General features: G+C 50.6%; 1 protein-coding gene across 21 annotated transcripts in view; it reads right to left on the minus strand.

Annotated features, from left to right (window-relative positions):
- Positions 1–26,428, minus strand: part of SULF2 (sulfatase 2) — a 131,395-nt gene that overhangs the window by 94,238 nt on the left and 10,729 nt on the right. For all 21 annotated transcript variants that reach the window (XM_028828493.2, XM_028828488.2, XM_028828491.2 and 18 more), the window contains one exon: positions 7,903–8,180. In XM_028828493.2, the coding sequence (XP_028684326.1) occupies positions 7,903–8,180 (278 nt within the window). The remainder of the gene's footprint in view (positions 1–7,902; positions 8,181–26,428) is intronic.

Consider the following 26,428-nt stretch of genomic DNA (forward strand, 5'->3'; position numbering starts at 1 on the left):
TTGGCTTTTCACAGGCACCTGCAACTTCCCAGGTCCAGAACGGAGCTTTCTTTACTTACTGATTGGTTTATTGATTTATCGATTGAAACGGAGTCTCATTCTGTTGCCAGGCTGGAGTGCAGTGGTGCGATCTCAGCTCACTGCAACCTCCGCCTCCCGGGTTCAAGCAAATCTCCTGCCTCAGCCTCCCGAGTAGCTGGGACTACAGGCGCCTGCCAACAGGCCCCACTAATTTTTGTATTTTTAGTAGAGATGGGGTTTCACTATGTTGGCCAGGATGGTCTCGATCTCCTGACCTTGTGATCCGCACATCTCGGCCTCCCAAAGTGCTGGGATCACAGGCTTGAGCCACCGCACCCGGCCCAGAGCTTCTAACCATGGCTTTCCCCATCTGTATACACAGAAAATCCATTCTCATGGTTTTTCAGGCCACAACCTTGGAGTCATTCTCAACTCTTCTTTCCCATCCCACATCAGTTCCATCAGCAGCACTTGTATCAGCTCTACCTTTGAACTATGATCAGCACTTACTACTTTCCTCACTCTGGTCTGAGCCACCATCATCTCATGCCTGGACCATTGCAACAGACTCCTCACTGGGCTCATCTCACACGTGGACTGTTGCAGTAGACTCCTTACTGGACACCCTGCTCTCATTACACCTATTCAGTCCACTCTTCTAGAGGCGTCCTTGGAAGACACAAATCAGGTGGTGTTCCTCCTCTGCTCAATGTCCTCTATTGTGTCCATCTCACTCAGAAAGCCAAAATCCTCCTCCCATTCAAAGGCTCATGCCCTGCACGGTCCATCCAACCACCACCTCCCCATTACCGCTCACTCTTCCTGCTGTCCTTGTGCACACTGCTCTGGCCTCTTTGCTGCTCTGAGCCTGCTGGCACAGTATCTGCCTCAGGGCCTTTGCACACACTGTTCCTTATGCCTGGAGTGCTCTTCCCCAGGGAACCCCCTTGACTGGTTTCCTTACCTCCTTTGCTCAGATTTCCCCTTCCCAATGAGACTACCCTATAGAAAATCCCAGCGATTCTTTTCTCCACCTTTCTTCTGGTTGATCGTCCCTCCTAGCTTCCCCTCCTGGCTTTATTCTCCTCCTCACTTTCTGCTCTCTCGTGTACTATAGATTTGATGTGTCTTGTTAACTCTTATATTAAGAATGTAAGCTCTGTTTAGTTTGTTTGCTGTTGGATCTCCTTTGGCACACAGTAGGTGCTCAGGAAACATCTGCTAAATGAATGAGTCTGGTCCAGTTTGAGCAGCTGCTTCAGAGAGTGCCACGTGAGGGTGTCACAAGCATCTCTCTAAATGGACTGCACACCAGCTACCTGCCTTCTTCTGGCGCCGGCTTCTGAATTTTCCTTTAGGGAACTTGCTCTATCCCAATCCCAGTCCTCGTGGTTCAAGTGGGGTTGGCTTCAGTCCTGGCTCCAGGAATGCGCACATGACTCCATCCGGCCAACCATTGTTTTCCATTCCCCTGAATCTGGTTGACCAGAAGTCCCAGACAGTGTCAGACCAAAAAGACTCAATTTGGGGACCGTCTTCTAGGTGAGAGAAGCTCTTTCCACAGGGATGGTTTGCACCTGTATGGTGTTCATGTGGGTCTAGCAATGCCAGGAACGCTGCCTGGAGAGCTGGCCTGAGAGTGAAGCCGACTTGGAGGAAAGCTGAGATCAGGGAGAGATGGAGGAACAGAGGCCATCCAGAGACAAAGCTTCTGGATCCAACTGCACCTGAAGCTCAGTGTATACTTGGACTTACTTATATGAGTCCAATAAAGTCCCCTTTTTGTTTCCTCAATCCTGCTTGAGTTTACATCACTCGTAACTGAGAGAATCTAGGCTGACAAAGAGTGGTTGTGACACAGGCATTTTTAACATCCAGTGGAATGCTGGTTCCCCTGGTACTTTTGCAGGACCCAAAACCACCACTCAGTTGCTTTTTGCAAGCCATGATGGTGCAACTCTGTTCATCGGCAGAGGCAGTAACAGCAGAAGAACCCATGGCAAACTTGATGGACAACTGCCACTCAAATTATGGGGTATGTCGCCATGCCAGGCTCACACATACCTGGCAGAGTGGGCGCTGGCTCACCTGCATGAGTGTGGGCGGCACTCACCCCACTGTCAGCCAGAGGAGACTCTAACATAATGTTGCTGTTCAGTGCCATGAGACACTTAGATTTTAATGTCATTTTGATATGTAAAGCTTGCTATAGACAAACAACACGTGGCATTGGCCCAGGGTGCTCTAACAGACGATGGCTTTAACAACCCAAGTGAGAGCAAACAGTCACACATGACAGGTGCCAGGTATTCAGTCCTCACAAGAATGCCAGGGAGACGGATCATCATCTCCACTTTATAGATGAGTAAACTGAGGCACAGAGAGGGCAAGTCTTTCCCAAGGGCACACAGTCAATGGTAGAGTGAGGATTTGAACCCAGTGGCTAATGAGACAGCCTCTTACCCTTGCAACTTTGCTCAGAGTATTTTCCTTTAAAGATGTTCTGAAAGGTTGGGGGCAGCAGCTCACACCTGTAATTCCAGCACTTTGGGAGGCCCATGGGGGCGGATTGCTTGAGCTCACGAGTTTGCAACCAGCCTGAGCAACATGGCAAAAGCCCATCTCTAAAAAAAAGAGAGAAAAAAAAAAAACTCCCAAAATTAGCTGGGTGTGATGTGATGGTGTGCACCTGTAGTCCCAGCTACTTCGGGGGCTGAGGTAAGAGGATTGCTTAAGCTCGGGAGGTTGAGGCTGCAGTAAGCAGTGATCACGCCACTGCATTCCAGCCTGGGTGACAGAGCGAAACCTTGTCTCAAAAAATATAAACAAATAAAGATGTTCTGAAAGGCAAAGAATTCTTTTGAAATGCAAACATCAGGCCAGGCGTGGTAGCTCACACCTGTGATCCCAGCATCTTGGGAGGCCAAGACGGCAGATTGCCTGATGTCAGGAGTTCGAGGCCAACCTGGCCAACATGGCGAAACCCCGTCTCTACTAAAAATACAAAAATTAGCTGGGCATGGTAGCAGGCACCTGTAATTCTAGCTACTTGGGAGGCTGAGGCAGGAGAATCACGTGAACCCAGGAGGCGGAGGTTGCAGTGAGCCGAGATCGCGCCACTGTACTCCAGCCTGGGTGACAGAGTGAGACTCTGTCTCAAAAAGAAAAAAAAAACAAAACACAAAAAAAGAAATGCAAACACTGCATGTAGTCTCGCGGGGCACACTTCAAATCTGACCATCTGAGGGGCCCCTAAAAGGCAACCATCTCTGCCTGGTGTGAACACTCAGGAAAATGAGCACTAGGGAATCCACCCCGATATTCTGGGGTTTGGAGTCTGGCTGTATCCTTAACCCTCTGACACAAGGGCCACCACCAAGTGGTGCCCATGTAAGTGGGGCTCTCACATCAAAAGCTTGAGAAAGTTCTTCTCTTTTCTAGCCTCTATCCTGCTGATCAGGTCAAGAAGAAAGTCTGGCAGGTGCTACTTCACCTTTAACACTGCTTCTGAAACTGCCCATCGCCCTCATTACAGCAGAGCCACACCGGCTTTGTGGGAGGCAGCATCTTGCTGACATTTAAAAACACTACTTGGTTTTCACTGTGTTTGGTTTTGCAGTGATCCTTTACCGAACGCAATGTGTATTGTGTTTTTCCTTTACAGTCAGAATTTGGAGGTTTCTTTTAAAATAATATTTAAGCATCAAAAATAAGTCCAGTTAAAGAAATTCTCAAGTCATACATCAGAACTGGGATGCTGCAAAAATTCTCTTGCTCCAGGCCAGAATCATGTCTTAATCCTCTTGGTGTCTCAGAGCCTGTCAGAGCCCCAGCGGCTCCCCAGAGGTTTAGATCAAATTAAACCAGTAAACCCTGGCAGAGCCCACAGATTCTACAGCCTCCCTGAACAAAGGACGTCTGCAAACGAGACCTTCACCTCCACGTGCTTCCCTCTTATTCTTTTGGAGCGGAAGGCCAGCAGAAGTCCGCTGGTCTCTGAGGGTCACCGAGACACAGGGATGTCCCCAACTACTCTAAACATGTAATGATAATTTAGGCCACTTACAAACTACTATGGCCCTGGAAGCAGTTCCCCTGGGCATTTGACAATTTCAAAAGACAGCTCAGGGAATCAAATGCGTGCAGGGAAAGGAAAATCGAATATACGTGGTACAGTTCCGACCCCCGAGCCTTGCAATTAGGAAACAGAACAAGTCCCTCATCTTGTGTATCTGGCACCAGTCCTCCCAACAGGACCCTAATGAGGATGGACGTCTGTTCTCTGTCCTGGGACTGGAAAGAATCCTGGGATTATCTCAGTTGAGAAGTCTCCAGTCCAGAGGGCTGTCAGAACTGCTGCACGGATGAGCAGAAAATAGCAAATGATAAATTTTTTAGGACCACCCGCTGCATGCCAGTTGTAGCAGACTGTGAGATAATGTATTGGGCTTTTTTGGGACATGCATTATTGATCTGGGTCTGTCTAGTGGTTTATAAAAAGCCCATCATGCTCCTCCCACAACGACCTTCCCATCCCTCACCTCCTGAAGGAGGCTCAGTCTCCTTCGAAACCCAGTGCTGCTGGTAGAAGAGGTCTGGCTTGTTTGCAGAGGGCAAGACTTGCAGGCCCTGATCTATGCTGTGTAATGCTATTGGGCAAGAGCTGACACAGGCCACTGAACACCAGGGGCTCTAAACCCACGGCATCCACCTCCTAGAATTTATCCTTCAGAAGCACTCCCTTGCCTGCGCAAAGATGCCTGTTAAAATTTCCAGCAACAATATCTGTAACAGTGAAAAACTAACAAACGCACACACTACCAATCTGAAAACAACTCAATATCCACCCCAGGAATCTGACTAAACAGAGCAGTGGCTAAGATCACGTGTTCTGGGTTCAAATCTTGTTTTTCTCTTTTTTTCTGAGATGGGGTTTTGTTCTATTGCCCAAGCTAGAGAAGTGGTGTGACCTAGGCTCACTGCAGCCTTGACCTCTTGAGCTCAAGTGATCCCTTCACCTCAGCCTCCCACTAGCTGCTACTACAGGTATGTACCACCATCCTTGGCTGATTTTTATATTTTTTGTTAAGATGGGGTCTTACTATGTTGCCCAGGCTGGTCTCGAACTCCTGGCCTTAAGTGATCCTACCTCCCCAGGCTCGCAAAGTGCTGGGATGTGAGCCACTGCACCCAGCTCAAATCATGTTTAATCACATTCCAGCTGTGCAAACTTGGACAAGTGGCTTCTCTCTGCCTCAATTTTTCCATCTGTCAAATGGAGAGAAGAAATCTCTGTATTTTAAGTCAGCCGCGGCTTTCTTTGTTCTCCTTGCTCCTGTGTCTACTTCATATCCGTGGCTCCTTTCCTTGTATGTGCATATACTGTTGGTTTCCTTACATCTGCATATGCAGTTGGTTTCTTTTTATCTGGATACACTGCTGGTTTTATTCACAAGTCACAGGCAAAATTCAGTGAGATTCAGACATGAGACTTAGCTGGATCATGTTGCAAAAATGTGTCGTTCCTAAGAGTGGGTATGCAGTCACTCACCTGTTGATTCGGGCCCCAAACTAGGAGTTGCCCTTGAAATGTCTCTTTTCCTTAACCCGCATACCTAACCCATTGATTTGTTTATTTCCCAAACATACATCAGGTGGGATCGGGTCTCCGCGCCCAGGTCTGAGCTTCCATCATCACTGCCCTATCACGACATTGGCCTCTGAATGGGTGTCCTGTTTCTGCCCTTACCCCTGCAATTTAATTTCATCAAAAGAGCTGGGGGGATCCTGTTGGAACCTAACTGAGGTCACGGCCTTCCTCTTCTTTTTTTTTTGAGACGGAGTCTCACTCTGTCGCCCAGGCTGGAGTGCAGTGGCCGGATCTCAGCTCACTGCAAGCTCCGCCTCCTGGGTTTATGCCATTCTCCTGCCTCAGCCTCCCGAGTAGCTGGGACTACAGGTGCCCGCCACCTCACCCGGCTAGTTTTTTGTATTTTTTTTTTAGTAGAGACAGGGTTTCACCATGTTAGCCAGGATGGTCTCGATCTCTTGACCTCGTGATCTGCCCGTCTCGGCCTCCCAAAGTGCTGGGATTACAGGCTTGAGCCACTGCGCCCGGCCTTGCCTTCCTCTTCTTAAGGCCCCCTCATCCATGTCTATTTTACCAAGAATCAAACTCAAAGCCTCCACCATGGCCACAAGGCCTGGTGCGACCCGGGCCAAGTTGGCTCCTCAGCCTCATCTCTCTCCATCATGGCCCCACTCCCTCCACTCCGGCTCCCTGGCACTTTTTGTTTTTGGCTCCAAACCACCGAGCTCATTTCTATCTCAGTATCTTTGAATTTCCTGTTCTCCCCACCTGGAATGAGCCTCCCCCAGTTCTCTGGCTCCTGACACAGTGCACTGAATGGAACAAATGCGTAATAAACATCTGCTGGATGAATGAACGAACGTGCAGGGCATCGGAAATTCTAGGCATGACTACAACCGAAACAGTGTGGGGGCTACACAACGTCAGATCAAGAAGCTCTGAGGTCCAGGTGCTGCCTGCCAGACCTCTCTGCAAAATTCTGCAAGAAACAAAACACACCTTTCTGGCCACAGTCTGCAGGCTCCCCATAGTTATCAAATCTACCTCATTCTAAATGCTGCCAGGAGATAGGTATCCTATGTGTCATATGGTCAATAAAAGCTCTGGGCTCTGACTGCTTCCTGGCTACAAATTCTTCTTGCACTGAGAAGCTCCCGGAGGAAAAAATCTATACTTGTGATCATTAATACAAAGCATTGCAAGGAACAACTTGGTTTTATGTAAATTACCTTTTGCTGGTAGCCAAAAGACAAATTCAGGCCGGGCGTGGTGGCTCAAGCCTGTAATCCCAGCACTTTGGGAGGCCGAGACGGGCGGATCACGAGGTCAGGAGATCGAGACCATCCTGGCTAACACAATGAAACCCCGTCTCCACTAAAAATACAAAAAAAATTAGCCGGGCGTGGTGGCGGCGCCTGTAGTCCCAGCTACTCGGGAGGCTGAGGCAGGAGAATGGCGGGAACCCGGGAGGCGGAGCTTGCAGTGAGCCGAGATCACGCCACTGCACTCCAGCCTGGGCGACAGAGCGAGACTCCGCCTCAAAAAAAAAAAAAAAAAAAAAAAAAAGACAAATTCAGGTTGTCAAGGCTAACCTAGTCAACCTTTACATTTGTTGCCACCAACAACGTGCTGTTATCCTTTGAGAATGGATGGAGGCCGAGGGACCACCTTTCATGGGATCAATGATTGGCAGTCTTTGCCACAACCCACAAGAGCCTCCAAAATCTGGTTCCAGGCTCATGTCTCATCCTTTTTTTTTTTTTTTTTTGAGACAGAGTCTCACACTGTCACCCAGGCTGGAGTGTCGTGGAATGATCTCCACTCACCACAACCTCTTTCTCCCGGATTCTAGAGATTCTTGTGCCTCAGTCTCCTCAGTAGCTGGGGTTACAGGCGTGTGCCACCATGCCCGGCTCATTTCTGTAGTTTTAGTAAAGACGGGGTTTCACCACGTTGGCCAGGCTGGTCTCAAACTCCTGACTTCCGGTGATCTACCCGCCTCGGCCTCCCAAAGTGCTGGGATTACGGGCGTGAGCCACCGCACCCAGCCTGTTCTCTTTAACTCTTTGGAGAAATCCAGGAATGGTTCTGCAACTGGAGGAGGGTAGAGACCCCTAACCTTGAGGACCCAGTTGTGACCCCAAACACGTGTGGGTGCCATGTCTTGGTTTCAACGAACTCAAAAATGACCACTACGAATCAACACCACTGCCTCGCCTCAGGAGCCTCAGCCTAACCCAGGGACCCTGCGCCAAGAGGCCGAGGTGCCACCCTGGGGCCCTGAGGCTTACCCAGCTCCACGTCCTGGTCGTCCGTCAGCACCAGGATGATGTTGGGGCGGATGTTCCTGCGGTCCCTCTGAAACCTGCCTTTCAGGCGGTGGTGCGACAGGAAGGCCGAGCTTCCGCCCAGCAGGGAGAACACCGTTGCGGACAGCAAGCACAGCACGAGGCTCGGGGGACCCATCTTCTGTTTTGGCTGATCTGGTGCTTCTTTTGGTATGCAGGAGTCTGAAGTTGCGTCGTCTGTGGCTTTGTTTCTTTTCCCTCGTCCCTCTTTACTCGCAGATCTAGAGGAGGAGGAAGAATCAGGTCAATATTTACGTCAAGGCTGCCGGCTGCTCATTCTTGCATAATGATTTGTATGGTGGCTGGCATGAACAATGGGAGTTTCTTTGAACAGGGGTGGCTATGGCAGAGTGAAAACTCAACTCCGCTGAAGTTAGCAAAGTCTTTACAATTTGCTTGGTCAACAAACGGGCAGAAAAGCCTTCTGTGGCCACTTCTGCAGAAACAATTTCTTCCCTGGACCCAGTGAGCCTCTGATGTGTTGGTGGCAGCCCAAGACCCGAGTCAGATAATAGCTGTCTCTGAATAATCCACCCAATTCCACCACCAAATCATCCCCAGGGAGAGGAGCAGCAGCGGGCTGGTCTCAGGGAGTGACTATTTGCGTCCTCTTGTATCTGCCCACACCGTGGGGTACGGAGGTGAGGGAGATGAAGTTGCAGTTCCCCGTCAGTGGGGGATTCAATCAGGGCTTTAAACGAGAGCCTGGAGCTGGACGTTTTGGGCTGGACAACTGGCATGTTTGAGTGCCAGATCTTCCACTCACTGGCTCACTTTTTCCGTGAGCAAGTCCGTTTGGAACCTCGGTTTCCCCATGAATAAAATGGGTAGACAGGGCCATTGTAAGATTTCAGTCTGCTGGGGATGTGCCTGAAAGCCCCTTGTTAAGGGATCTTGTAATTGGGTAAAAAGGTATTCCTATTAGTTTTTTGTTTTGTTTTTTCCCCAGTTTTGCTCGTCACTCAGGCTGGAGTGCAATGGCGCAATCTCGGCTCACTGCGACCTCTGCCTCCCGGGTTCAAGCGAGTCTCCTCCTCAGCCTCTGCAGAAGCTGAGGTTACAGGCGCCCGCCACCACGCCCGGCTAATTTTTTGTATTTTTAGTAGAGATGGAATTTCACCATGTTGGCCGGGCTGGTCTTGAACTCCTGAACTCAGGTGATCCCCGTCTTGGCTTCTCAAAGTGCTGGGGTTATAGGTGGGAGCCACTATGCCCAGCCTAAGTTGCAGAATAAACGAAATGACAATAGAGAAAATTGAGCGCTAACACGTGGAGGGGAACGACCTGCCACGGGCCACTGTGCCTTCAGTCACCCCCCAGCCCCAGGTCAGACTAGGTCACCAGCAAAGGTGGGTGCAGGGAGGTGGGGACGCGACTCTGGCTCGAGCAGGTCTCTAATCTCGCCCTGCTCTTTGCTCTCTGCGGTCATTTTTTCACTTCTTGAGGAAATGAGCCTTCAAGTCCTATCCAGATATAGACTTCTGGTATCATTTATTTAAAACGAGAGTGCAAGTGAGACAGCCACAGCCTGCAGATGCGCCGGGAGGAAGCCAAACGCCATGGGGGCAGCCGTATCGCTGTGACCTTGAAAGGGTCTGTTTGTCCTTGCCCTCCGTGGAGGAACCCCGGCCATCAGCTCAAAGTCATGACTCAGAGGCTCAGAAAGGGCTCCGGTTTCGGCAGGGGGATGTGCTGCCTGCTTCACCTCTCCTGGGGACTGCAAGGCGGCCTGAGGGGTCTCCTGCCTCCCTCTTCCCTGCCCCCATCCTCCATTCTTCCCAGGGCTGCCGGAGGCATCTTCCTAAAACACAGATCAGATCCCAGCACTGGGCAGGGGAGGGCACTGTGCCTCGTGCAGGTGGAGACTGAAGGGGGTGCTCACTCCCAGGCTGTACAAGTGCCAGGCACTCACCTCGCCTTAGTGCCAGTCCTGTGCTCACCTGTCGCACCTTCCCTGGCTGCTCATGGCTCACAGGATAAAATGCAAACTTCTCGACAGGGCTGCCTGGGCCCGTGAGCTCTGGCCCCTGCCCACTTCTCCCCGACCTCTCCTTTCTAGCCCCACTGGCTTCTTTCTGCTGAATGGACAAATCAAACTGCTCTCTGCCCCAGGGTCTTTGCACCTGCTCTTTTAAAAAATAACTCCTGCGGCTGGGCGCGGTGGCTCACGCCTGTAATTCCAGCACTTTAGGAGGCCGAGGTGGGTGGATCACCTGAGGTCAGGAGTTCAAGACCAGCCTGACCAATGTGGTGAAACCCCATCTCTACTAAAAATACATAAATTAGCTGGGCATGGTGGCACACGCCTGTAATCCCAGCTACTTAGGAGGCTGAGGCAGGAGAATCGTTTGAACCTGGGAGATGGAGGTTGCAGTGAGCCGAGATCATGTCATTGCACTCCAGCCTGGGTGACGGAGTGAGACTCTGTCTCGAAAACAACAACAACAACAACAACAACAACAAAAGCTCCTGCTTTGTACTCCTGGCTCTTTCTGTCAAAAGAGCAAACGTCATCACCTCAGAGAGGCCTGCCCTGACCACCCCATTTAAAGCGGGGCCCCCAACCCAGGCACTCTGCATTTTATAACCGGTTTTATTTCTCTTGTAATCACTACTACGGCCTGCAATTTCTTATTCATTGTCCAATTCTTCCCCACTAGGGGGTCAGCTCCCTGAGGACAGAGACAGGCTTATGTTATTCATGGCTGTCTCCAGGCCTTGGCACAAACAAATACTTAGGTAAATAAAGGAATGGAGGTTCTGTTAAGGTCCTTTGAGTTCTGCAGAGTGAGGGACGCTGGACTTGGCAGGCCCATGCCATACCTTGGGTCTACATGGCTCAGAGGTGTCCATCAGTGATGCCTTGCCCCAGCCACCCTCTATGAACACCAACGAGGAGCTGGCCACTGTGTTCTCTGGGCAGTTCTATGGTTGAAAAATCCCAGCAAGGGTCCCTCCTGCTCCATTTCTCCCTCAACTCTGCTTGGGACCCTGGGAGGCTGAGCTCTATCAATGGTGCGGTTGGCACATCCCTGCTCTCTGGCTTCCGGCTGGGAGGCTGCAGCATGGGAGGTGTAGGAAGTCAGTGTATTTATTCTCCCTCCCGCACGCAGTAGCTCCTGCTGGGGACACCTCCCGGCTCTACTGTCTCCCCAGTTCTGAGTTCACCTCTCCCTCCTCTTGCCCCATCAAGTCTAGGGAAAGTAAGGGCTCCTTTTGCTACCAGTTCCTGGGTGCAGCATCATTTCTTTGCTCCCTTCGCCCACCTGCCTCTGAAAATAGTGCTTTCAATCAACTCTCCCAGCTGCTCCGATGCGCATCCTAATTTACTTCATTCAGGGACCTGTATCCTGTGTCAGGCTGGCCAGGACAGCATGTCTCCCTTCTAGCACCTCCCCTGGAAGCAGGGAGCAGGCTCCGCTCAATGCCTCCTTCCCAATGGCTCTGAGAGAGAGTCACAATTTCAGGGGAGCTGGGGACACACTCAGTGCAGTTGTCTGACATGAGAACTGTGAGTTTCACGGGACCAGAGGGCGAACAACAGCTTCCTTCTCAATCTCTCATCTGCAGAAACATACACCTCATGACAGCCAGAGCCACTTCGGCGACTGTTTGCTGGGCACCTGCTTTGTGCCACGTGGTGTGAGAGTTAAGGACATGGACTTTGGAGTTACTTGCTGAAAGACCCTGAGCTAGTAACTTAGCACCTTTGTGCCTCAGTTTTCTCCTCTATGAAATGGGTGTGCAGGATTAAATGTGTTGATATAGTGTGCTGGGACTAGAGCCTGGCCATGGTACTGACTGGAATACATAATCCACAGTGTAAACCATTATTAGATTGATCCTACCACTGCAGTTGTCCTGCTTTGGGCACTCTGTGGCATCTCCTTCAACCTCCACCACGGCTCCCTCCTGCAAGTACTATTATTAGCTCCAGAGAAAACTGAGGCTTCATGACTGTCCTAAGGCCACCCAGAGAGAAGATGGCAGGGATGGGATGAGAATTCTGCCCTCCCTCACCGTTCAGTGTGGGCTTCTCATCACGAAACTCAGATTTCCCAACTCTTTCCATTCAAAGACCACGGCCCTGATTTCTGCTGAATCTACAGAGCCCTTCAGTGATTATTTGCTTAATGTGCTTCTTTAAATGGCCTCATTTCAAAATAAAAATACAAACACATGTTTTGGGAAAAGAAAACTTCCTATCCAAAGATACATGGAAAGTGGACATCGCTTCCCTGTAGAGCTAATTGTACAAATGAAAGTCAAAGAAAGCTGAACCAGTGGAACTTGATTCAAATAGCGTCCCAGGCTTCGCGTGCCCCCGTGCTCACTCTCTCTTTTAAAGTGAGATTAGCAGGTGTTGAAAGGAGTCAAAGCACATTAGCACCATCTGAGATTTTCTGCTGGAGGTAACTGGAGGCTGAGACAGCTGAAAAGGAGACAAGCTCTAGCCGTTGAATCAGTCCCTGAACCACCCCAAATCAGAGTAATCCTCCAACTATGTTGTTTATCCGATAGGGTTTGGCTGTGTCCCCACCCAAATCTCATCTTGAATTGTAGCTCCCGCAATTCCCACATGTTGTGGGAGGGACCTGGTGGGAGATCACTGAATCATGGGGGTGGTGTCCCCCATACTGTTCTCCTGGTAGTGAATAAGTCTCATGAGACCTGATGGTTTTACAAAGGGTTTCCCCTTTCGCTTGATTCTCATCTCCTCATCTGCCATCATGTAAGACGTGCCTTTCGCCTTCCACCATGATTGTGAGCCACGTGGAACTATGGGTCCATTAAATCTCTTTTTCTTTATGAATTACCCAGTCTCGGGTATGTCTTTATCAGCAGCGTGAAAACAGCCTAATACATTATCAGTGGCCCATGTCCCTCCGTCGGGAAACACTATCGGATGCTTTGCACTTGAAACTACGGGTGCACCAGCCAGCGTGCACATTCACGTTCCTTCAGAGACACAGAAGTGCAGTGCTAATATCGGGAGGATTCCGATGGGACACCCTACAAATAGTAACTCTCTGAACCCAGAAACCGATCCTCGTAGAAGCTTTGTGAAAGCTTTCAGCACGCTCCAGTCTCTGCTCTGAGCTGTTTGCAGGTGTCAACCCAATTAATATGCACACCCAGCCGTCAGTATCCCACCCATTTTATGGCTGAAGCAGCGGAGGCACAGAGTTAAAATCACTTTCCCACAACCATATGGGTATGTAAGTGGCAGAGCACGGGTTCAAACCTAGTCTGGCCCGATCTGGGCAGCTCAACCAGGACCCCCTGGAAGCAGATCTTTGAGCAAGTTTCTAAGAGTCTTCCAGGCTGTCTCCTCATTTGCCAGGTGGCCAGGTTCCCTCCGAGGGCCTTTTTGGCCCCGGGCCTGTGATGCCAGGGTACAGGGGGGCTGGGAAGGGCCAAGGCCTGGAGACAGCCATGAATAACATAAGCCTGTCTCTCATTGGGAGCCCTGGGCTGGGTCAAGATGGAGCCCGAGGCACAGTCAGCTGGACTTTGTTCCTGGCTCCCATGTTGGTTTCAGAGCACCCCCCACTCCTGGGCAGCTCTCACCCGCTATCCTCTGGATGGAAGTCAAAGCTCTGGCACCAGAAGCCAGAGAATAACAGGAGCTAATTATTTCATCAGATCAAGTCATCAGTGGGTCGATTTTTGATGAATTCCCCTGGCTCGGACTTCTCCTGGCCTCGTGCCAGTCTCTCTCCGGATGCTGAAGAAATCAATTAAAGATGACACAAGGGATTCTGCCTTGTTTTTTTCCTTCTTCTTGGTAAAATATTCAAAGTGGCTGAACCGAGAGAGCACCCAGTGAACCCATGCAGCACCAGCCGCCTGCCACTCCTTCCCTGCCGTGGACAACACCTCTCCTTCCCACCAGCTCCTTTCCAGGTCCCTCTGGCTCCTCCTCTCCATCCTGAATCTTCTCCGGGACCTTGGCAAAGGCTCCCCAGCCCAGGAGACATCTCTGGAAACACCTAACATCCTGAGCATTTCGAAACATCATTTTTACTTCTCAACTTCTCTGCCGATCTGCAGAAGGAAACTGGTCTCAGAGTGACTGATGCCCCCGCCTTCCCAATGCCACACACCACAGCAGTGAACAAACACCCGGGACCTCATCCAGACCGGTTTAGAGACCCAGATAGGCTGTTTTCCTCTGAGGATCCCCAAATCCAACAAGAGGGGGAGAGAGAAGTTTGGGAATGATCAAGCAGCTAAGGTGGTGGGAGAGGAAGAAGGGGCCAGAGGCAGGAGGAGGCACTGGTCAGACGGGAAACGTCCACGAGAGGCAGGAATAAAGCAAACTGTGGGTGTGCAGATATGTCCCATGCGCTGGGGCCAGAGCCCCATAACAGACCTAGCAGCCTCCCCAGGTGGTCCAGAGGGCCTGATAATTTCTCTCTTCCTTCTTTCACTTTACAAGCATGTATAAAGGGCCTCCCATGAGGCACAGTGTTCAGTGATAGGAGAATCCTGCCTGGATTCCAACAGCCTCCTAACTGGTTTCCCTGCTTCTACCTCGTCGCTTCCATCAAGCAGCCAGACAGATCCTGTTAAAACAAAAGCAAGGGCCTGCCTTCCTCCACTGAACAGCCTTCAAGAACTCCCATTTTTGGCCGGGCGCGGTGGCTCAAGCCTGTCATCCCAGCACTTTGGGAGGCTGAGACGGGCGGATCACGAGGTCAGGATATCGAGACCATCCTGGCTAACACAGTGAAACCCCGTCTCTACTAAAAAATACAAAAAACTAGCCGGGCGAGGTGGCGGGCGCCTGTAGTCCCAGCTACTCGGGAGGCTGAGGCAGGAGAATGGCGTAGACCCGGGAGGCGGAGCTTGCAGTGAGCTGAGATCCGGCCACTGCACTCCAGCCTGGGCGACAGAGCGAGAAAAAAAAAAAAGAACTCCCATTTTTTTTTGAGTAAAACCCAAAAAACCTCCAAAGAGGCTACAAGAACCCACCCAACCTGCTCCATCACCTCTCCGACCTTATTGCCTTCCCCTCTCTCCCTTGCACACCTGGCTCCAGTCACACGGTCTCTGTACTGTTCCTTGCACATGCTAGCACACGCCACCCCAGGGCCCTTGAACTTGCTGCTTTCTCTGCCTGGAGCCTTCATCACGTTATCTTCATCATCCCTTCTTCCCCCTCTTCAGGTCTTTGCTCAAATTTCACCTTGGCAGGTTAAAACCGAAATCTATGCCCTCCCCAGTAGCACTTATCCCCTCTCACAACTAGCTCCTTTATTTCTTTGTGGGTGTCCTCCAGCAGAGTATCAGCCCCATGAAGGTGCAGGTTTTTGTCATTGTGTTCAGATCTATATCCTCAACAGTTAAAACAGTGCTTGGGGCATAGCAGGCATTCAAAATATTTACCGGCTTAACAAAGAATGATCTCCCGCCTCCTGCTAACAACCCCTATTAGTGCTTTGAGGCCACAGGTGTTCTTACTGTATATAAGACCAACACAGGAAACACCCTAGAACAACAACGATGAAGGATAGCTAACATGACAGGCCCTGCACAATTCTAAGCACTTTTAGTGTGTGAACTCATGTCACCCTTACAACAACTTTGTGAGTTGGGATGCTCCATTTACAGACAAGGAAGATAAGGCACGGACAAGCTCCAGGACCTGCCCAGTGTCATGCAGCATGGGTGCTGAATACTGTCCCTTTGGTCCTCCCTTCCCATCTTCTCTCCACCCCCAAATCCAATAAGAGAAGGAGAGAGAAGAGTTTGGTAATAATTAGGTAGCTGAGGTGGTGGGAGAGGAAGAACAGGCTAGAGGCAGAAGGTGGCATTGGTCAGACGGGAAACACTTACGAGAGGTGGGAAGAAAGGAAATTGTGGGTGCGCAGATACGTCCCATGGGCTGGGGCCAGAGCCCCACAACAGAAATGGGGGCCTCCTCAGGTGGTCCAGAGAGCCTGATCATTTCTTTCTTCCTTCATTTACTTTACAAATATTTATGAAAGGCCTGCTATATGTGAGGCACAGTGTTCAGTGAAAGGAGAATCCTGCCCAATTACAACAATAATCCACTCTTCCCTGTCCCCTGGGAGGTTCACTTAGATGTGCCACCTCCAAGTGACAGATAAAGCAAGCAAGCCAGTATTACTATTTGTACACAGACATTCTGACCCCAGAGCCTACTCTTTTGACACTTATGCTGACTTAGAAAGCAACAAATGACACAAGGGACTGAGGTTAAGTGTGTTGCATAAACAGGAAGAGGAAAGGGGAAACTGCTGACCTGGAGCAGTCAGGGAGGGCTTCCTGGAGGAGTACTTAGCATAAACTCTGAGCAGCCTAATAGGAGCAAAGTTCTGAAGAATCCACAGGATTTGGATAGCCCGTGAAGAGGAGGGTAGAAGACAGGATGCTTCAGGCAGGAGAAGCAGTTTGGGCAAAGAGCAGGCAGAGGAAACAGAGAGAGGCCCCTGGAGGGGTGGGGAAGTGTGGTCCCAAATCTCACAAACCCAGAAGCTGTCTAGACAGGGGATGACACACGCACATCTGTTAAACCGTACACTCCCCTGTGTCTCCCCTTCTTCCTGGCCCCAGGCTTTCTCCAGCCTTCTCCTCTTTGGGGCTGTCAAAGAAAGCACAGAAGCTCCTGTAACCTGCGGGCCACAGCTTCTCCCTGTCTCCCCTACCTAGGTCCAGGCCATCTGGTGGCTCTCCTTGCCTGTTCTTGGAATTCCAAATGGAGGCAGAGAACCAAGCCGGCTTTCAAGAACAGGGCAGGGGACAGTAGAAGGGTCATTCAGAGGCGGGACAGAAAGATCAGGTTTCAAGACAAAGGCTCAGGATCTGGAAAGGAAATTAGGGGCATAAAGATTGCAGACCAAAAATGCAGGGCTTAGGAACCCAGTTACCCGCCTAACTATTGATGTAACAAGAAATGCCTGAAGGCTCGTGTGTGCCAGGCACAGTTCTTGGCACTGCGGATAAAGCAGTGAAAAGAGAATTCCCTGCCCTCCTGGAAGTGATATTCTAAATCAACACAGGAAAAGCTGGAGTTGAAAGACTCCAGCTACATGTGAGAATGATCAGAAAAGAGGACTGGAAACAATGGCAAACCACAGGCAAGCTGTGTGAACAGAGTGGCCATGGATTAAAGTCAGAGCACAAAGGAAATTTAGAAACAATACATTCAAGTCTTAGGAAGCTGAGCACCGAAATGTTTTGTATGTCAAGTGGGTAGATGTTTGACAGGCCATATAATTCACACCCTCAAATACCTGAGCATCTGCTACTTGCCTTATGCTATTTCATGATCCGTTAAAAAAAAAAAAAAAAAAGAACAGACAAAACTCTTGATTCTCACGGAGCTGACAAAGTGGACAGAGGCAAGAAAATAGCCTGATACTTACTTGGGGGAAAATGCAGCAGGAAACACGCTGAGTAGGAAGAAGGGTATGATCTGGAGCTAGCCTGCCCGGGTTTGGATCTCGGCTCCACCACTTACCTAGACATTGGGCAAGGGTCTGAACCTCTTGTGTTCTCAGTGACTTCATCTGGGAAGTGGCGACGCTTACAGCACTTGCCTACAGAGTGGATGGTTTAACATGCACGGAGCCTTGCAACAGATCTGTATGCAGCAAGTGCCCAATAAATGCTGGCTTGTGTTCTCTGCTAGGTTTGGGACACCCAGGATTATCTCACCTCCTTTCTATAACAGCTCCCAATTTTCTTGGGGATCTGAGGCTGGGTTGGTGGCTCACGCCTGTAATCCCAGCACTTTGGGAGGCCAAGGCGGGTGGATCACTTGCGATTCAGAGTTTGAGATCAGCTTAACCAACATGGTGAAACCCCATCTCTACTAAAAATACAAAAATTAGGCCGGGCTCGGTGGCTCACACCTGTAATCCCACCACTTGGGGAGGCTGAAGCGGGTGGGTCACAAGATCAGGAGATCGGGACCATCCTGGCTAATGCGGTGAAACTCCATCTCTACCAAAAATACAAAATTAGCCGGGCGTGGTGGCACATGCCTGTAGTCCTAGCTACTTGGGAGGCTGAGGCAGGAGAATGGCGTGAACCTGGGAGGCAGAGCTTGCAGTGACCTAAGACTGTGCTACTTGCACTCCAGCCTGGGCAACAGAGCGAGACTCCATCTCAAAAAACAAAAACAAAACAAAAACAAAAAACAAAAAAACCCAAAATTAGCCAGGTGTGGTGACGTGTGCCTGTAATCTCAGTTACTTGGGAGGCTGAGGCAGGAGAACTGAGCCAAGATCATGCCACTGCACTTCAGCCTGGGCGACAGAGCAACACTCCATCTCAAAAAAAAAAAAAAAATCTTGGGGCATCCTTTTCTCCCCACCCTTGGTCCACAAAGTTCAAATCAGGCTCCAGTTCCGGAGCTACAAGGCTAGATCGTGGGATCCTAGACCTGGGCCAATCAGAGCCTCCCCACCCCCTGCCTCAGTGACGGGCCAGAGTCATCCAGGTGCTTTGGCCTGACTGGTCAGGAAGAGGCATCCAGTCTTTACAACTGGCTAACTCACTCCATGTGGTTCCAATGTGAGGATCAGGGACGACAGCGACACCACCTTGTCTTAAGTGGGGTCGGGAATGAAGCCAACACACAGAACAGAGCAGTGCTGTGAAATGCAACATACTTGGGACTTAACAGCACTGGACACCTGGATCCAGCCAAGCCTGAAAGAGGAAGATTTGGGTTGGGTTCTTTGTTTCAGGCCCAATAAATTCCTCTTTAAGTAGTTTCTGTTTTCTTTGTAGGTCAGTTTCCCTATACGTTGACTCAGGATCAGGAGTGAAATTCCCTTTTTTCAATTAGGTCATTCCTAGTTGCTCTTTCTGTCACTTGCAACCAAATGAACCCAAACGGGGAAGCAGGCTGGAGGCAGACGGCTGACTCAAGTGGCTTCCTGGCCACCTTGTGCCTGTGTGAACAGAGGCCTCAAGGCACGGCCTGCCAGCCCACGCTAGGCCTCCTCGGCCTGTGCCCAACTCTCCGCCTTATTGAGGGCCAACTCGCCCATCCTTCTTTGACAACTGATAACAGAAGGCGGTGTGGAAAAGTGGAAGGAACCTGGGTGTGGGAATCACAAACTCTGGACCTGACTTGGCCACTCTGGCTGTGACTTGGGCCCTCCCTGGCCCTCCGTCCCTGAAGCAGGCCCTGCTCTGTCATTCCCACCCCAGTCCCAGTGCTGCTCTCTTCAGAGCACTTATCATAACTTATCATAACATATTTACTCTCTGGCCTGAGAATTTTTTTTTTTTTTTAATGGAGTCTCGTTCTGACATCCAGGCTAGAGTACAGTGGCGTGACCTTGGCTCACTGCAACCTCCACCTCCCAGGTTCAAGTGATTCTCCCACCTCAGCCTCCTGAGTAGCTGGGATTACAAGCACCCACCACCACATCTGTCTCTTTTTTTTTTTTTTTTCTGAGACAGAGTTTCACTCTGTCGCCCAGGCTGGAGTGCAGTAGAGTATGATCTCGACTCACTGCAACCTCCACCTCCTGGGTTCAAGTGATTCTCCTGCCTCAGCCTCCTGGGTAGCTAGAACTACAGGCAGGTGCCACCATGCCCGGCTAATTTTGCATTTTTAGTAAAGACGGGGTTTCACCATGTTAGCCAGAATGGTCTCGATCTCCTGACCTCGTGATCCGCCTGCCTTGGCCTCCCAAAGTGCTGGGATTACAGGCATGAGCACCCGGCCATGCCTGCCTAATTTTTGTATATTTTTTTTTAGTAGACATGGGGTTTCACCATGTTGGCCGGGCTGGTCTCGAACTCCTGACCTTAAGCGATGTGCCCACCTTGGCCTCCCAAAGTGCTGGGATTACAGGCGTGAGCCACTGCACCTGGCCGGAGTTTTACTTTATAGAGGATCATCCCTTCACCAGAAGCTTGCATGGGCAGGGGCTGTCTCTTGGTTGTGCGACGCCATGATCCCAGCTCCTGGCACAGCCGACGTGCTAATTCTTCCAGGTAGTCAACCGAGATTTCCTGAGCACCTACTATGCTCCCAGCCCTATTCTCAGTGCTGGGAATCAGGAGAAACAATTCTTCATGGATCAGACACCAAAATAAATTACACAGCGTATGAGGCAATGTGTACCAAGGAGATCAAGTCCTAAGGAGGGAGGCTGGAGTGCTAGGGGGTGAGGGGGTGTAACTTTAAATAGGGTGGGCAGCAAAGGCCTCTCTGAGAGACGACAATTGGGTGGATCCCTGCAGGAGGGGAAGGAACATGCCTTGTGGATATTTAGGGGAAGAGCATCCTAGACACAGGGAACAGAAAGTGCAACTGTCCTGAAGTAGGAAGACGCCTGAGCGGGGACCGGAAAGGGGGCAAGCATGGCGGCACGGAGCTGAGTGAGGGGGGCTGGGGGTTCTAGCCTGTGGGTGATGTGATCTGGTGTAGTTTTTCTTTCTTTTTTTTTTTTTTTTGAGACGGAGTCCTGCTCTGTCGCCCAGGCTGGAGTGCAGTGGCAAGAACATAGCTCACTGCAACCTCCATTTCCCAGGCTCAGGCAACCCTTCCACCTCAGCCTCCCAAGCAGCTGGGACTGCAGGTGAGGGCAACCATGCCCGACTACTTTTTAAATTTTTGGTAGAGATGAGGGCTCACTATGTTGCCCACATGTTGAACTCCTGGACTCAAACAATCCTCCCACCTCGGCCTCCCAAAGAGCTGGGATTACAAGTATAAGCCAACATGCCCAGCCCTGATGTAGGTTTTAACAGGATCCTTCTGACTATGTGAGGGGCACAGACTTCAGGGCATGAGGCCAGGCACAGGGAGGCCACTGAGATGACCAGGTGGGAGCAGGTAAGGGGAGAGGTGGACAGTCTCTGGGTATTGTTCAGTGAATGAATGAATAACTGCACTGTGGGAACACTGGAATTGGCTGAATGCTCCAGTTACTAAGAATACTGTGTAACAATTTACCACAAAACTTAGTGAATTAAAATCCTACTTTTATTCTCAGAGGCTCCTGATCAGGAACTTGTGCAGGACATGGCAGAAAGGGCTGGTCTCTGCTTTGTAACATCTGAGGCCACCGCTGAGAAGGCTCAGCAAGGCCTTGGCTTGTCTGGCAGTTGTTGCTGGCAGTCGGTTGGGGGCTTGGGAGGGGCTGTGGAGTGGGCACCTCCATGTGGCCTCAGTGTGGCTTGGGCTTCCTCACAGCATGGCGGCCTTGCAGTAGGGTCTGATTTCTTACACAACAGCGAGGGTCCCAGTGATCTTCATCTTTTCTGCTGTCCCATGGTGTTCCTTCCACCAGGGCTACACACATCTGGCCAGATTCAAGGGCAGGGGACACAGACCCACCTCTCAACAGAGGAGCATCAAGGTCCTACCATGGATGAGTCTGCAGGGTACCATGTGGCCATCCTGGAAAACAGTCGGTCCTGCTAGGTCACAGAGGCTGGCCAGGCCTGGGGCCACATGGGCCTCCCCTGTAGTACATCCTCCCTCTTAGGAAGTGAAACCTGATCTGAGTCAGCCTCTGTCCATCCCTGCTGTCAAGGCTGGGCATTTGTGCTCAAGCCCATTTCAAAGAATCCCTGAGCCTGGGAAAGTCCTGGGGTGACCTGAAGATTGCCCCAACCCCACTGTTCCTTCTCACATGACCCAAGGGGGTTAAAGGCACGATGTCGGGTCCAGGGGGTTCTGAGCAGGGCAGAAGGGTGAAATGAAGGGCTCGTACTGGGAGCCAGAGTCGCAGCAACAACCTCTCCCCCTTACTCTGGAGAACACATCTGCTCAGTTCTGTGTGCGCTGGAAACATTTCTTCCCATTTTTTAACCACCCCCAGCTTATTTTTAAGTAGAAGGGAAGCCACCTAACAAACCCAGAAAACCCCACAGAAGAATAAGATCTAATTTGGGGAAAAGGCCCCAACCTCCCCTAGCTCTTCCCTTTTGCAGAGGTGAGAAATTTTCCAACTCAGGCTCTGTCCTTGAGCCCTGTGCTCAAAGCCGCTGTCAACATGGAGGTTGCCCTGGAGTCCAGGAGGGAAGGCTGCTGGCCCTGGGAGCCCCTCTCATCAGGCAGGTATTGGCTTGTCAGTGGCACGAGGGGGCCGGGGGGCGGGGGTGGCGCGGTGATGATGAGGTTCTGCAGGCTTCCAATGGGGGTGCTGGGCCAGGGCTCCGGGGCCAGGCTTGGAAGGATGCTAATCATGCCTGGCTGGGCAGGAGACCTGGAAACATCTCCCAACCTGCCAGAACTCTGCCTGGGATAACACAGCTTCTCCTGGGCCAGAATCAACTGCTGCTAGAGTTGTTTTTTTTTTTACAGGCGGCTCCCAGGAAGTTTCTGGCAAGATGGAGGCTTCCAGGGCAGGGGCTCCTGATTTGAGGCAAACGGTACAGCCCGGTCTGCTCCGAAAGGGACGACAGGGCTGATGGTTACCCTCTGTGCTCCATCCCATATGCCAGGGTCTCAGGACAAATAAATGAATTTTTTAAAGTCTGGTATAAGTAGAATACCCAAATCTGGGCCTAAATTCATTCATTCATTAATTCATTCATTCCCTTTCTTATTTCAGTAAATTTATTTAGAAAGAAAAGTCTATCTTGGTGGAACCAGCACCCATTGCCATAAACCTGGGTCTCTCAAGCTTGGCACTACTGGCCTGTGGGCGGGGTCATTCGTCGATGGGGGGACTGTGCTGTTCATCGCAGGGTGTTCAGGAGCGTTCCTGACCTCTGTCCATGAGATGCAAGTAGCACCCACCCCAGCTGGGACAATCAAAATTATCTCCAGACACTGCCAAATGTCCCCCTAGGGGGCAACACTGCCCCTAGGTGAGAACCCCTGCCATATTTAGATGGCAACAGTACAAGCAAAGGCAATGACACTGTGGTTACATTCCTGCTTGCCAAGGCCTCTGAGCTTCCCTTTACAGTGGGAGTAGGTCTCCTTGAAGACCATGAAGGAGGAGTTCATGCGATTCCCCCCTTGATGACCCAGAGGCTAGGAGGAGACCAGGAAAGGAAAAGGGAAAAAGGAAAAGTTCAAAGTTTTTACTTTGGAAATGGCATTTCCAATGGAGCCCAGGCCCCACCCCGTCTCTTATCCTAAATCTAGGCCACTTCACTCACTCAGGTCTCCTGCCAGACCTTCCTCCCGCCATGACCTGCACATGATGAGATCAACACTATTTACGCCCTGCGTGTGGACTGCTAAGATGAAGACTACACCTCGATCCGGTCAGTGGGACCTGGTTGGTGGAGGCCAGCGGTCTGGCACAAGACTTGGCATTGCAAGAAGTCTGGATGTTGTCTGGTGACCTTTGGAGAGAGATATGTCTACAGTGGCCTTTGTCTAAAGCAGGGACAAAAATGCAAATGCCTACAAGGGTCGGGCAGGAGACCTGAGTGAGTGAAGTGGCCTAGATTTAGGATAAGAGACGGGGTGGAGCTTGGTCTACATGGGAAATGCCATTTCCAAAGTAAAAACTTTCTATTTTAAACACTGAGTGGGCTCCATAAAGCCCTGCTGGAGCTTGGCCTGGGAGCTATGTGCAACTCTTCCAAGCTATCCAATCTTTCCTGAGCACCTACTATGTGCCACATGCTAAGAAACAGCAGTGGCCACAAGGCAGGCCAGGCCTCTGTCCTCACAGAGCTGTGACACCTTGGTGGAAGAGAACATGAATGAATGAAGATGAATTTCAGATTGTCTTAAAAGCTTTGGAGGAAGTTGTCAGGTGATAGGATGGACAGTAAATTGGGAAAGGCCTCTCTGGGATGAGGAGGTGGCATAAGAAGTGGCATCTGAGCTGAGAGCAGAGGTGGGCAAGAAGCCAGTTGTGGGCAAAATGCTTTCTACGCAACAGAGGAAGTAAGTGCAAAGGCCCTGGGGTGGAAATGTGCAGAATGAAACCAACAAGGTACAGCCCAGCACAGCAGTGTGGCCCACAGGAGGCTGGACACCCCTTTGCCCCAGCCCATGCCTTCTGGGTAGGCCACACCCGCTGTCCTTTCTGGCTGTTTAGAGGAAGTAGAAATCAGATACAGAAATTCCCACCTCTGTTCTTTGTTCCTTTGTCTCAGCTGTGGACAAAAGCTTCCCTGGCAGGGAGTTACAAAGTTATTTCTGCAAAAGGCCTTTGGCCAAAAGCAATAAAGTCGGACTTGAACAGAGTCATTATTCACGCCTAATTGTGGGCTGGTTCTCAGTGTAGACTGCCACAGTGAGGACTGACAATTCTACCTTTTTAACCCCCTCCCCCTTTTCAGCCCCACATTTTCTTAGCCTAGCCCTGCTTACCCCCACAGAACATGTATTTATGTTTCTAGAGATTGTCGTTTCCTTCGAGAAGAACATAAAAGGAATAAAAGGTATTTTGACGGCTCGGTATTAATAATCCAATTACTACTTTCCTTTTCACCCAATCCACAGGCGAGCGTGCCATCCTCAGCCAGCTTGCCCCTGCTATTAGCAGATGAGCTGCTCATTAGCTCACCTTGGAAACGGCCCGATGCTTACAATTATTTCAGAAGCCGGGAGAAGGAGTCAGAAGCAACTTTTACCAAATCACCCGCTACATTTGGAGATGCGAGTGGAGTGCCTTTGGAACGACAGGTCGGCTTCCCAACGTGGCGTGCTGTGCAATCTAATTAGCGGCCGGAAATAGACCGGCAAGTGGGAGGAAAGCCCGGGTCAGAGGCTCTGCGAGCTGGGATGAGTCTGGATCAGTTTTGCCGACTAGCAGCCTCCCCTGCCGGGGGGACTCACTGGGTGTCACCAGGTGTGGGGGTGGAAGGCAGTCTCACTGGCGAGGCGGGGTCTGGGAGGAGGGAGTGCAGGCCTTGAGCCCAGGTCCCTCATTACTGCGCATGCTCTCCTCTCAGGAGCCAGAAGCAAACTGCCATCTTCTGGAGGGGGATATCGAGGCATGGCAGGGGTTCTAGGAGTTGACTTTGCCCCATAAAGTGGAGAACAGCTTCCAGACCCCCAACAGCACCTGAGCTATGGGGCCCTGGAGCTGGAGAAGCTGCCACACAGATTTGCGCATTCCACTTATACCGGACTTTCAAAGTCCATTCATTCGTTTTGAAATGTTCATTGCTCTGCCAGGGGTGAAGTCACCTATGCAGGGGCAGTGCAGAGATTTCTAACTATTTTTGTCCATCTGGTCCCCTTCTTTTGACAGCACCCCAGCTTCCTTTTGAGGCCTACCTCCCCTCTGCCAAGATGCCCCCATCCTCTCTGCCAAGGGATGATCATGTGACCGAGGTCAGTCAGACTTTCTCACCATGTCCCCAACTGTCAAATAAAGTGTCAAGGGCAGAAAGAAAAAGTAGGGGTGCATTTGTCGCATTGGGATGGAAACCCTCCTTCGGGCGGCTGCTAGTAACTCGTGCACCAGGGTCCCCAGAATTTCCTTAGTTCCTGCCCTGTCCTTTCCTGAGCCCCCCAGTAAATCCTGTTTCAGCTTGAGATAGCAAGTGCTGGGCTCTGCTACTTGCAGTCTGTGATGAATGAGTACTTTGGTGGACTCCAAAAAGCCACACTGCCTGGTATTCAAACCCTTGTGTGGGCCCCACCCCATGAAACCGGGCTGGCTTTGTGACCTGTTTTGACCAAGAGAAGGTGGCAGAAGTGATGCTGTGCCAGTTTTGTGGATACGCCTTAAGAGGGCCTCGCAGCTTTCATTTTTGTACTCTTAGAAATCAGGCTACCCTGAGCCTGCCATACTGTGAGGAAGCCCAAGCAGCCACAGGGCAGAGCCCACATGGAGAATAACTGAGCTCCCATCTAGTGACCAGCAAGAGCTGCTAGCCATTTGAATGAGGTTGTTTTAGACCTGCCAGCTGATATCATAGCTGAAGAACCACCTGGTCAACCCACAGAATCGTCCAAAATAAAATGTTGCTACCTTAAGTCACTGAGTTTGGAGTGGTTTGTTACACAGCAGAAACACAACCCAAGAATCCTCAGTGACACTGATCAGAGACTATTCCCCCAACAGAAATGTCACAAATGACTATGAGGTTAAGACTTTCAACCTCCTGGGCCAATGAACATTTGGAGGAGAACATCATTCATTCATTCCTTTAATCATTCATTCAAACAGCCAGTAAGCCTAGCACAAATGGTACAAAGATGAACAAGCTTCAAGACCTCCTGTTCTAGTGAGGGCATCACACACAGTGCCTCAGTTTCCTTACTTATAAAGTGAAGATGATATTAGGCCCTGTTTCAAAGGCTTGCTGTGATGATGAAATGCTGGGCAAAAGTAATCAGTAGATATCAGACATTATTATTACTACACACTTGCAAGGCACATTGTTAGTGTCTAGGGACACTTAAAACAATGTCCCTGGAAGTGTAGCCATTTGGTACAAAGTATCACAATGGGAGACGAACCCAAATGCCTACACGGGCCGGGCAGGTAACGTAATCGGGTGAAGTGGACCCATAAGAAAACCGCACACCCCCCTTCCTCTT

This window comes from Macaca mulatta, chromosome 10, assembly GCF_049350105.2.
Source record: "Macaca mulatta isolate MMU2019108-1 chromosome 10, T2T-MMU8v2.0, whole genome shotgun sequence".
In the NCBI taxonomy this organism is placed as follows: Eukaryota; Metazoa; Chordata; class Mammalia; order Primates; family Cercopithecidae; genus Macaca; species Macaca mulatta.